General features: G+C 36.3%; 1 protein-coding gene across 1 annotated transcript in view; it reads left to right on the top strand.

Moving 5' to 3' along the window:
• HMCN1 (hemicentin 1) overlaps positions 1–13797 on the top strand; it is a 414078-nt gene that overhangs the window by 249121 nt on the left and 151160 nt on the right. Inside the window, exons 33-36 of the mRNA XM_069459659.1 lie at positions 251–359; positions 1610–1779; positions 2898–3052; positions 6693–6816. Coding sequence (XP_069315760.1) covers positions 251–359; positions 1610–1779; positions 2898–3052; positions 6693–6816 — 558 coding nt within the window. The remainder of the gene's footprint in view (positions 1–250; positions 360–1609; positions 1780–2897; positions 3053–6692; positions 6817–13797) is intronic.

Here is a 13797-nt window from a genome sequence, read left to right as displayed (position 1 = left end):
ATCACTTTTATATTCATATGGCATCAGCAGCACCATAGTGCTGGATAGAGAAATATCCACGATATGTCAGAAGTACATTTATTAATCCTGGCAAGTGTTTATTATAAAATGTATTTCAAGTTCCCTTCATGTGCCAAACTACTATGATACGTATCAGCCTTCTACACTACTACTTAGTATTGCTTGATGTGCTGGTGTGTTTTTTTCTTGTATACATTGCTTTGATTGTTACACCCCTATTGTTTTCTAGTGCCACCAGCCATAGAAGGAGGAGATGAAACATCGTACTTCATTGTGATGGTTAATAACTTACTGGAGCTAGATTGTCAAGTGACAGGCTCTCCCCCACCGACTATCATGTAAGGGTTTTGGTATGTCTTCTAAATACCTCCTGCTTTTTGATTTGAGTGTTTTAGAGCTATCTTAAAAGATGTTCTACGTCATTAAAAAGTGACTGTATAAAATTATATTCTTTATATTCCTCTTTTAAAAGACATATTCTATATTCAAGGCAATTTCTACTCACCGGACACCTAAATTTGCTCAAGTGGAGGAATCCCATTATATGTTCTTATAAATTACATTTTCAGTTCATAGAGGCAGTATTAGTGTCAGACTTTCTGAGACACTAAAATGTTTAACAAACTACTAAATAGAAAGTATACCAGACATCTTGGGTAAACAGAAGAAGTTAATGTACATATACATTTATCAATTCTTTTTTCTTCTTTCATTTACAAAGCATTGATTGAACGTTTAAACTTCCATTTCCAAGGATGATGTGGGATATGTAAAGGAATAATTAGTTGACTGTGAGAATAAGATATGGTCACACATGATTATAAAACTAAATGGAAAGTGATAACTCATAAGAAAGTTAAAGATATAATACTATGTGTGGCCGGGCGCGGTGGCTCACGCCTGTAATCCTAGCTCTCTGGGAGGCCGAGGTGGGCGGATCGTTTGAGCTCAGGAGTTCGAGACCAGCCTGAGCAAGAGCGAGACCCCATCTCTACTAAAAATAGAAAGAAATTATATGGACAGCTAAAAATATATACAGAAAAAAAAAAAAAAAATTAGCCGGGCATGGTGGTGCATGCCTGTAGTCCCAGCTACTCGGGAGGCTGAGACAGGAGGATCGCTTGAGCCCAGGAGTTTGAGGTTGCTGTGAGCTAGGCTGACGCCACGGCACTCACTCTAGCCTGGGCAACAGAGACTCTGTCTCAAAAAAAAAAAAAAAAACATAATACTATGTGATTTCAGGGTTTTATTTACAGATGTTTTAAGTTTATGTATGTTTTGCTGGTTAATACTATTTAGACATTTAAGTAAGTAATATTTGGGGACACTTGCCTCTTTTTGTAGCCTAAAATAGTAGAAGAATTAAGACCTCAACACATAGTTATTGGGTTCCAACAATATGCCAACTTCTGAGTTAAGCCAGATGTCATTTTTTCCTTCTCTTTTCCATTTACAATTTATTTTGCAGGGTAAGCAAGTAGGAAATTAGGCAAATACACAATAGGGAATATATTAGTATATCTATAATCCTCTAGGAAACTACTTATTTAAAATATATATTCAGGCTTCTTTTTGCCCTTCTCTTTAGGTGGCTGAAGGATGGCCAGCTAATTGATGAAAGAGATGGATTCAAGATTTTACTAAATGGGCGCAAACTAATTATTGCTCAGGCTCAAGTGTCAGACACAGGCCTTTATCGATGTGTGGCAACCAACACTGCTGGAGACCACAAGAAGGAATTTGAAGTGACTGTTCATGGTATGCTGAAGAAGAAACAGGAGCATTGCATTTTAAATTAATTTATGCATTGTTTTATTATCTAATTCAGATTGTATCTCAATAACGTGGATAAACCTTGAGTTGTGGAAAGTAGGATGAAAGACAGGAATTTGAGTCAAATAATGGCAAATTTTACTCACTTTACTGACACGGAGACTCAACCGAGAGGTATCATATGAATAAATTTGGGCAGAATTTAAATGTTAGGAAGTGGATTTTTTACATAAAATGCCAAGGTCTGAGGAATGAGACCAAATATTAATAAGCTGGAAGAGGCAGAGAGCAACGTCCAAGTGAATGGGTTGTGTTAGCATCTAAGGGTTTGGCCAGAACAGGAGGGTCTGTAAATAGAGGAGTTTCGTCAATGGAAGCTGAGGATGTAATTGCAGGATCTCGCGCACATAAGTGCATTCACAGAACCGGCACATTAGGGTCATAACCATTAATCTAATGACAGAAGCAACCCTTTGCCAGGGTATTAGGTGTCCCTCTTCCCTGCAGCACTTAGGAAGGGAAGGCCTGGAAGCAGACACCAGAGAGCCATTTGGAAGCCAGAAGAAGAAGTTTCTAAGAATGTCAACTTCTTTCTTCCTTTGTCTCTGCAGACTATTATTTTTTTGCTTTTTAGTCCCCTGTCCCATGATGGAACAGAGATAATCCTGTTTCTCAGTCTCAGTTCCAATTCCTGAGGGATGGAATCTGGCAGACCCAGCTTAAATCATGTTCCCATCCCACATTCAGTGAGCCTTGCTGGGGGCAGAGTCACGTGGTAGAAATACAGCTGGAAACTCACCGTGACTCACTGAGGTAGAAAAAGGGTGGGTCATTATAGATTGGGGAAACACACCAAAACACCACAAATATTCATACATTTTACTTATTCTTTGGTGAATTAGAGATCCATAATTAAGAAATAAGTAATCTCTAAAATTGCTAAAAATTGTAAATTAAATGCATGGGATTAAATTATTTCATTGCTTGTTAAAATAGGAATTTTCTTTTTCTAAATTTTAAGGTTTCTGGTCCTTGCATATGTATTTTTAAGTGTTTGATCCAGATCATGGTTTTCATTCCCTCTCTCCTGTCCCAAAATCTAGTTCCTCCAACCATCAAGTCTTCAGGCCTTTCTGAGAGAGCTGTGGTGAAATATAAGCCTGTCACTGTGCAGTGCATAGCCAATGGCATTCCAATCCCATCCATTACCTGGCTAAAAGATGACCAACCTGTCAACACTGCCCAAGGAAACCTCAAAGTAAGTATAAATATTCCTGAACCTGAATTGAGAAAGCTACATAGATTTTCCTGGAGCTATCACATTATTCTTTCTTTTTTGGGGGGGGCTTTTATTTTATTTTTAATTGACAAATAATAGTTGTATGTATTCATGGGGTATATAGTGATGTTTCAATATATATAATGTATAGTGTGATCAGATCAGGGTAATTAGCATATACGTCATCTCAAATATTTCTTTGTGCTGGGAACATTCAAAATCTTCCTTCTAGCTATCTGGAACTATATAATACATTCTTGTTAACTATACTCATTCTACAGTGGTATAGAACACTAGGATTCATTCCTCCTGTCTAGCTGTAATTTTGTGTTCTTTAAAAAATCTCTCTCTTCTTCCTACCCTGTTTTTTTGTAATTGTAGATTTTCTTTTTGGACAGGTGTTGCAGAAAATTTATTAAAACACTATATTTTTTCCTTAACATTTTTAAGAGTTTAACTTAATACTTTGATTTGAAGAAAAGAATTAAATAAAGACTAAATACCTTAACCGTGATATTTATTTTGATGGTAGTGGTTGGTATTTTTATTATTTTGATTTATACCTGATTTAACTATTGAAAAACTGGTGTCTCATGAAAGAATGTTCATCAGTAGTAAGCCAACATATCTCCAATATGTTTACCATAGGCTAAAATTAAAGTCACATTTATGTAAACCTAAGTGAAATAAGTCTTTAAAAACATTTTTTAAGACTGGTTTATAAGCTTTAAGAGGGCAAAGATTCAGTCTCTGAGAATAAATTCATTTCTGTATCCTTCATACTGAGTATAGTCTCTGGCATAAAACCGTATCTCAATACATATTCGTTGAATTAGTAGATAGATAGATACATAGATAGGAAGAATACAGATTTCAAATCTAGATAATCTAAATTATTATACATTTAAAAAGCATAACTAATAGATTTTGCTACTGGTATCAAGTTAATTGACTAATGTGGGCTTGAATTTTATTTGTAGTAAGTTTTCCATAAAGAGAGATGTATCATGTTCCTTCCCTAGTAGAAGTAAAGGATATGCGTTAATGTATTATTCCTATTCCAAACCCAGTGGAACTCATCTCACATCTTTGTGCTAATGGAAGATTCAGTATGTAGCCTTCAAACATAGTGCAGGCAAACAATTATTTCCATGGAACACAGACATCTATCACATAATCATACAAAAGTAGAATTGCAAGCTATAATGAGTGACTTTAGGAGAAAATGTAGAGAGGTATAAGAACATATAATGGGGAAAGCCTTTGCTCATGAGGAAAATTTATGGGGAAAGCCTTTGAGCACAGCTCTGAAGACCATATAGAAATTAAATGGGTGAATCAATGGAAGAGAACTAAGAAGAGTATTGCAGAGATGTGCCTGGGAAAACAACATAAAGCAAAACAGCATGGCACCTCTTGAGGACCCAAAAGCAAGCCAGTGGGTTGAGGAAGACAGTGATGGAGAGGTGGTTAGAGATTAGAGAACAGGAAAGGAGGCACTTAAGTAAGGTTAATGATTTCATTTTTACTTTAAGGTAATGGGAAGCCATTGAAGAGTTTTAAGAGAGGAGTGTGACATGATCTAGTTTGCATCTTAAGTAGTTACCCAGACCCCTTCCAAAGAGGTAAATTGGAAGAGCCAAGAGCAGATGTGTAGAAACCAGTTAGTACCTATTTGTATTTGTCTACGAGAAGGAAAAGATAGAAATTTGGACTCAGATGCTGGCCATGGAGATGAGAATACTTGGATAGATTTGAGAGCTATTTATTAGTTAAGCCACTGGAGGTTGGTGAAAGATTGTTTATGAAAGGTGAGGGAGAGGGATGCATCAGAGAAGACCCCTGTTAATCCAGCCTACATAACTACGTGGATAGTGTTGCCATCCAGTGAGATAGCTGACTCTTGAGGAGGACAAATTTGAGGGGAAAAAAACTGTAATTTGAGTTTTAAACTTTTGGGGGTTGAGGTGACTTTGAGATAAACTAGTGGAGATGTTAGTAGATCATTGAGCTCATATGGTCCTGGAGATCAGAAGAGAGGTCTGGCTGGAGATACTGGCACATCAATAATATTTGAGACCATGAGCATGGATGAGTTAATCCAAGGAGGGATAAAGAGAAAGAAGAAAAAAGAGAAAGGACTGATCCACTTCAGAGCCTTAAGAAATTATGGCATGTAGAGGCATGTCCAGAGACATACATATAAGTGTATGAATGTGTTTATTACAGTAGGGATGGAGAATTGGTTAAGAGGTAATTTACATGGGAGAGTTTGGAGAGAAGGTCATTTGGGGTCAGAATGTGGGGAGCCTGGAGAGCTATGCTGAGTTCAGATTTCATTCCAGGCAGGGTGGGGAGCATGAATGAGTGTTGAAGGGGTACTGGTAAAAGGATCAAATTTGCATTTTAAACAACTTATTCTGGCGACAGTATGTAAGATAGATTAACAGTTGGTGAGGTTGGAGACACTGGAACATCAGTTAAAAAGCTATTATAATCCCACAGTGGCTGTGGAAATGGAAAACAGGGGATCTGAGAAACATACAAGGATATGATTAATAGGAGTTGAAGTGGACTCCAAAACCCAGATGACTGGAAAGATAGTGGGTGCCATTAAACAAGATTGGGAACATTCAGTGAGAAGTAGCTTTTAGAGATAGGTTTATGAGCTTAGTTTTAGATATGGTGAATTTGACGTACTAACCCGTCTATCATGTAGCTGAAACTACAAGTGTAGAGCTCAGGGGATAAGTTGAGGCTAATGCTGTAAATTGAGGGGTCTGCATAGGGTTTTTCAATTGATGCCATGGATGTGAATGAAAACTGTCAGAGAGCCGTGTTCCCTGCTTGTGGGACAAGAAGAGGAAGCAGAGTCTGTAAAGAAATCTCCTAAGACAGAGAATAAGAACTGAGGGAATGCTTATCTACACCCAGAAAGCAGAGGGTTTCAAGGAGTGGGTCATCAACTATGCCAAATGCTGTAGGTGGTGGAAGAGAGTATGAGCTTACTACATAGGCTGCTGGATATTGTGACTGGAAGTTATTTGTAACTTCTGAATAATCAGTTTCAAAAAATAACTTCTGAATCTCCAGTTTCAAAGTGGTGGAGGCCAGTTGCAATAGGTTTAAAAGGGAAATAAGGAAAAACAGTCAGGAAGAAATTTATCTGCATTTTCATTATTCATATTTGAACATTTTATTGTTTTTCTGGCCCCCATGACCATTTAATCAAAAAAGATTATTGTTTAAAAAGTATTTATGAAGTGTTATATAAATGTGCCATGTTTTTTTTCAAATAGCTTAAATTTTCATCGCACACTTCATAGTTCAGTGCTAAAGTCTTTTATTCAGTGGAGTTTTATGACTATACCAACAGTCTGGCCTTAGGTTATTTTATTTTGTGTTTTCCAATGAATAAGAAAAAGTTTTCAATGAAATTAGTTTATTTTCTTGTGCATGATGAAGTGATCTGGCTTTAATCTATCAAGAGATAATTAGGATATTGGCATGAAAATATAATTAGATATTATAAATTTAAATGAATTTTTCTATCTCAGTGAATGTTTTCAAGCCCAAGTATAAAGTACAGAACTCTTGCATGCTTTCTGCTCCCAATTAGATACAGTCTTCTGGTCGAGTTCTACAAATTGCCAAAGCCCTGTTAGAAGATGCTGGCAGATACACATGTGTGGCTACTAATGCAGCTGGAGAAACACAACAGCACATTCAACTGCATGTGCATGGTAATGTAATTCCCACATCTTAACAAAAGAATATTTCTCTGGCTTTTTTCTAACTTAATGGGCTCATTTTTATTAAAATGCAGTATAAAATACATAAGCATTTATTTTAGTCTATATAAAAAAACTAGGTTTTTTTACATTATTATAATTATAGCTGCTCATATTAAGAACTTCAGTTTTCAGGCTGCCAAATAAGATGTGCTGAAGCCCATAAATAAACACACTATCCCATGTTTTAAAGTATCTGTATTCTGTTAACTTATAACTTTCTACAGATGGCTTTTGTCGAAAAGACAGAAGTTGCACCATTGCTCCTTAGTCTTGTCTGTAATTTTCACACCTGCCTGTGAGAGGGATTTTGTGAGTAAAAGGTATCCTTGGCTCAAGATCTTCTCCTGTGTGCTTTAATAAAAACTTTGGGTGGTCATGGAGCACCTCATTAATATTACAGCTTCACAGTAAACTTGAAAGACTACACAACCTTGAATATAAGTCTTTAGATCTCTAGAGGCTCATCAAAAAAGGCCAAGAATTGGAGGCTTGGACTTCCCTAATTCAGCCAGGACAGTTACAGAAAGCTGTTTAAGATTTCCATGTACACATTATTCATTTTCTCTAATTCATATGATTGCTTGTTCAACCTTTTACTCATTTAGTCATTCATTTATATGTTCACTCTGCATTTACTGAGGAATTTAACCTAGAATAATGCCCTAGCACCTAGCTTAATTCCATGTACATAGCAGGTAGTCAAAAAAATATTTAAAGAAATGAAAGAGTAAATGCTGAAAAAGTTTGAATTGGATATTGAATCGTTCTAATTTGCTTTTTTGCATATTTTCTTTTATTTGAATCAATCGGTTAAAAGATTCAAATCATCAGTTTCCTAAATGTTTCCAATAAAACAATTTATTCTTTTCCCAGTCTCCCAAATATGAACGCCTAATTTATGGATGGCTACATATACAAACAATGTGGGCCTTTATTCTTTCACTGAATAATTAATTATAAGACCAATATCTGAATGTAATCATTTTGGAATCTTCTCACTGTGCTTGGGAGGTAGGGGACAGGCTGACCCTGCTCTGCTGTAAGTTGCCTTGCATTTGTCTTGTTCCTCATAAAGCCATTTATCTCTTCCTAATACTCTTTGACAGCCAACTCTGGCATCTACTCAGACCTCTATAGCATCTAAGGGTATGCTGGGAGCAAACTTTCTCTCCTCTTTCCTATTTCCCCTCCCTGAGACTCCTTGTCTCCTCTTTACATAAGCTGTTTATTTTTCCCATCAATTTCAGTTCTTACCTGGCCTCTATTTTGACCAAGAGAAAATAGTTAAGTGGGATACCATGGTACAGTGCAGTCATCTCAGGCACTGGAGTCAGGCCAGTTTTGGCGTAATTTCTATGCTATACATGATGTATGTTAGTTTGAGTAAACCACTTACTTTCTCTGAGTATCTAACTTCCACAGTGGTTTTGAGGGTTAGAGATAAAGGTGTAAAATATCTCCCACTTCACAGGCACTTAATAAATGGTAGCAGTTAACTTTTCTCACTTCTACTCTATGAGATGTTAGCAGAAAGAAGGATGTTTTGTTCTCTAGACTGGCTTAAAATACTTAAATGAAGGCTCTGTAATGAGAAACAGCATGTATGTCTCCAGGAGTGGGACAAATCTGCCTAGAAAGGGGGCTCTTAAACATCACTGTTCATAAAAGTCATACCTGTTGCATATTAAAAATACAGCTTCCTGTATTAAAAATATAGTCCCAAATATTCTGAAATAACATCTCTGATGCAGGTGGTCTGTGAGCCAGTATTTGGAGAAACATTGGCCCAGACGCTAAAGACTGGCCTAGAGGCTTGCCAGTGTGGTCAAGAATGACTGAAAACTAGAGTCCGTGAAAGAAATCAAGTATCCCATCAAGGAAAGAGCAACAACAGAAGAGAAAAAGCAGAACTGGTACTTAAGAGAACCCAAGTCTGTAAACCTGCTATCTGAATATTGTAACAAAATGTTGTTGGCAGGAGATGCGATTAGGGTACACCTTTACATGGAAAATCATCAGAGAGAAGGGGATCAGGCTGGAAAACATCTGGGTTAATGTGAAAAGAAAGAGAAACAGAAGCTTAGTCATTGTAATGATTGTTTAAAATTGCCACATCAGAGAAGGAATATAAAACGATCTTTTTTGTATAAATCATAGAATGGAAGATATAGTATCTTAAACCATTTCATTTAATATGATCTTGACTTGCAAGATAACAGTTCATCTCCCTGAAAGAATAGATGATGAAGTAAACTAATCTACTGATAATTCTGATCAGCCTGGAGGAAGTCTTTGGCTAAGTGCATGTGACTAGAATCTGGACAAAAAGCTGGCATATTGTCTTGACAGTCATGACGGCTGCATTGTATTGGATGCATGAGGCTCCAGACTTGACTCTGTCCTCTAATACTTGTATGAACAACTTTAGTGATAACTGGAGATGTTTAAAAAAAGAGTAGGAATTTCTAAGACATTGGTTGATGATAGACATCAAAAAGACCTCAGCAGTTAAAATGACAAGTTAATATGATGTGAAGAACTACATAACAATAGGGTATGAAAAGAGCAGCTTAGAGACACCACACATTGAAATATTTGAGTATTTGGATTTGGATTTGAATTTGGATTTCGATTGCTCTAGTTACTGTAGATATGAGAATTCAGTTTTGTAAAAGTCTAATCAATCTTAGAAGCTAACAGTAGAAGTATAGTAAGAGAAATAAGAGAGGAACTAGACCTGTTAATACTCTTGCTCTTTGAAAGCTTCCAAAGTATTGCATCCAATTCTGGTGTTATATATTAGAAGGGCATTGAAAAAATCTATAAGGAAGCACTCATCATTTAATTTAGTTCAGTTATTAATTTATTTAACCAATCCTAGTTGGTCAGTTATTCTGAAGTGAGGATTTGTTTTAATCCAATCCTTATTGATAGATAACAGATTCAGCAAATATGCATTTTCTACAGTTTTCATCCAAAAATGTTCAATCCTAAAATACTCAGCATTACAATTGCTTAATACTTTCATTTCTTATAAAAAGACCTTAGATACTGCCATTCTTTTAATCATAGCAAAAAAGTGTTTCCAAAAGCTGCAGGAAGGCTGCATTGTCTCCTGGACTAGAAGACCAAGTCATGAGAAAAGGAACATTCTCGTGGGTCTTTCCAGTGGGGAGTTCTGTCTAATACAGAAGGCAGGAGCCCTCAGTAGGTGGTCTTTTTTGATCATCAAAGTTTCATAATTCTGGAAGTTTTTATTTTCTAGACCAAACTATGAAATTGCATCTAAGCCTCAAATATTTGCCAGTGAGGCAGATGTTTCCACGAGCAAATGATTATTTGGAGTCTAATAGCTCAAGCATTCATTTTATCTGCACATAATTATTTGCTAGGAAAAAATAAACCAAGGTGAAGTCCCCAGAAGAAGCAGAATGTTGTGGTTGAACGTATGAGCTTGGAATTTGGATTCCTACTCACTGCCAATTAATACTTGCAGGACATTCTGCTTAGATGTTAACTTTGTAAAAACTTAGATTCCTCATCTGCAAAACGGGAAGGACAGTGATAACACACCACATTCATGGAAATTTTGTGAGGATTAAATAAAAGAATACACTTGAAAATCTTTGCCCAGTGCCTGGCTCCTAGTCAACATCTGGAAAGGGTAGCATGAAGACTGTTTTAGCAAAACACATGTTATGACTTTTGGCCCTTCTCACTGCACCATTTTGACAAATATATCTAAAGTTCTCCTGCCTTTACTATTGGCCAGGAACCCTTTTGTGTCTCTATTAGTAGTCTGGCAAAAGCATTCGTAGAGCACCCCTCATTTTTATTTTTTAAAAGTATTTGCTTGGCTAACATCTGCTAACACCCACTCAAAAAAGGTTTCTCTATCATTCCTGTGTTTTGTTTAATATAGCTCACTTGTGGCCTAAAGGAGACTGGGGAATGTTGTAAGGAATTTTTTTTTTTTCTTTTTTCATGGGTAATTTCAGTTCAGGACTGAACTACACTATCTTCTTGGTATAGATTAATTTATTCCTCAGTATTTCATAATTTCTGTGGATAGGGAGTATTAACTCACCAAAATCACTTTTGGATAAGTTACATATTAATTAAAATTTAACGAGGATTTAAAAGAGCCCATTCATGCCCTAAACCTGCTGTCCCCAACCCCCGGGCTGTGGACCAGTACCAGTCTGTGGCCTGTTAGAAACTGGGCCGCACAGCGAGGTGAGCGGCAGGTGAGCAGCGGGCAAGTGAGCGAAGCTTCATCTGTATTTACAGCTGCTCCCCACGGCTCACATCACTGCATACGCTCCACCTCCTGTCAGATCAGTGATGGCATTAGATGCTCATGGGAGCACGAACCCTACTGTAAACTGCACATACGAGGGATCTAGGTTGCACACTCCTTATGAGAATCTAATGCCTGATGAGCTGAGGTGGAGCTGAGGCGGTGATGCTAGTGCTGGGGAGTAGCTGCAAATACAGATTATCATTAGCAGAGAGGTTTGACTGCACAATAAATGTAACGTGCTTGAATCATCCCGAAACCAACCCCCCTGCTGGTCCGTGGAAAAATTGTCTTCCACGAAACTGGTCCCTGGTGCCAAAAAGGTTGGGGACCCTGCCCTAAGTAGTTAAAGTAATGGTAGAATATAGCTCACTATTTGTCATGAAGAAGGTATTGTGGTTTTGGCATGATATGTACATTCAGTTTTTGGAAGAAGGGAAAATAACCAATAAATTGAATGGAATTTAACCTCCTGTTTGGAGAATACAGGCATCTTATTGTTAGCTTACTAATGCTCTGTTTAGAACAATGTTTTACTAAATTCAGGACTATTTAAATTCTAGAGGGGAATAATAAAATTTATATTTGTATTTACTTTTTTGACCTCAAAATGAGAAAGAAGTTTTTCTTACAGTTATTTTGTGGGCTAACATTGGAACTCTATTTCAGTGTCTGGTGCTTGGGACATTGAACTATCACAGGCTTTCGTAGGCAGAATTGTAATTTTCTGGCAAACAATTCTCTCAAATTTTAGTAGGTTTCCAATCCATTTGCTTCTTGTCTGTCCCATGTGCTAGTAACCAAACACAAATATCTTCTCTGTGCAGAGGTCTTTAGTCTTCAGCTTTCCTCTTTTAGCTACTCTATCCTGTTTTGACATTTCCAGAACATGTTTTAAATGATGACTACCTTGGGGACACCTGAAACTATTGGCTAAGTTAACACCCTTATGCTTGCTAGGTCCGGCTGAGAAGATTTAATGGAAGACTTAAAAAAAAAAAAAACTCTACGCAATAATTTTTATCTCTAACTCTTTGGAGTAGAAAAAGCAATTGGCTTTTTTCCCCAACCCTCTGAAACTACAAATTAAAATTATGTTGAAATACAATGAGCAGAAAATCAGACTAATTTTTTGTAAGAGATTTTTTTGTAGGTCAGTTATAGGCACTCCTTGATCCTTTGATTATTTCTTCAGTTAAGCATTTAAAATTCTGAGCTTGTTATCATTCACATGCAGATCAAAAATATAATTCACATACTAGAAAATTCAGCCTTTTAGAGTGTCCAATTTGGTGATTTTTAATATATTTACAAAGTATTATAACTGTCACCTCTAACTCATTCCAAAGTTCCACTAATTCTAATTTGTCACCCCAAAAAGAAACCCCATTACCATTAGCATTCAATTTATATTCCTTATTTACTAGGCTCTGACAGAAAAACTAATCTACTTTTAGCCTCTGTGTGTTTATTCTTGACATTTTATATAAATGAAATCATGCGATATATGGCATTTCGTGTTTAGCTTCTTTCACTTAGCATGTTTTCAAGATTCATCCAAAATATTAACAGCATGTATCAGTATTTAATTCCTTTCTATGGATAAATAATTTTCCATTGTATGGATATACCACATTTTGTTTATCCCTTCATTAGTTGAAGGACATTTGGATTGTTTCTACTTTCTGGCTGTTACAAATAATGCTGCTGTTGTACATTCATGTACAAATCTTTTTGTGGACATATTTTATTCCTCTTTTGTATACACCTAGGAATGGAATTGCTGAAGTGTGTAGCAATTGTATGTTTAACTTTTTGAGGAACTGCCATACTTCCCTAAAGTGGCTGCAATATTTTACATTATCATCAACAATGTATGAGGCTTCAAATTTCCAAACATTCTTGCCAACATTTTTAATTGACTATCTTCTTGATTACAGATGTGAAATGGTATCTCATTGTAGTTTTGATTTATGTTTCCTTAGTGACTAAAGTTATTGAGCATCTTTTCACATGCCTGTTAGCCATTTGTGTATCTTCTTTGGAGAAACATCTATTGATACTCTTTGCCCATTTAAAAAATTGGATTGTCTTTATTGTAGCATTGTAAATGTTCTTTATATATTCTATATACTAGCTCCTTATCAGATAAATGATTTGTAAATGTTGTCTCTTACCCTGTGGATTGTCTTTTTAGTTTCTTGATAGTAAGATGTCTTTTCAAGCACAAGCATTTTTAATTTTGATGAGTTCCAATTCATGTATTTTGTTTTATTTGCTGCTGGTGCTTTTGGTCTCATATCTAAGAAATCATTGCCTAGTCAAAAGTCACAAATATTGACTCCTATACTTCTTCCAAGAATTTTATAGTTTTATCTTTTACTTAACTCACTGATCTATTTTAAGTTAATTTTTGTATATGGTGTGAAGTAGAGGTCCAACTTCATTTCTTGGCATGAGCATATACATTTGTTCCAGCACCACTTGTTGAAAACACTATTCTTTCCCCATTGAATGGACTGGGCACCCTTCTTGAAAATCATTTGACTATAGATATAAGGATTTATTTCTGTAATCTCAATTCTATTCTATGGCCTGTATGCCTATCCTTATGCCAGTATCACAGTATC

The sequence above is a fragment of the Eulemur rufifrons genome, chromosome 27, assembly GCF_041146395.1.
Source record: "Eulemur rufifrons isolate Redbay chromosome 27, OSU_ERuf_1, whole genome shotgun sequence".
In the NCBI taxonomy this organism is placed as follows: Eukaryota; Metazoa; Chordata; class Mammalia; order Primates; family Lemuridae; genus Eulemur; species Eulemur rufifrons.
The sequence above is the reverse complement of the archived record's forward strand: the minus strand, read 5'-3'. Positions and strand labels throughout refer to the sequence as shown.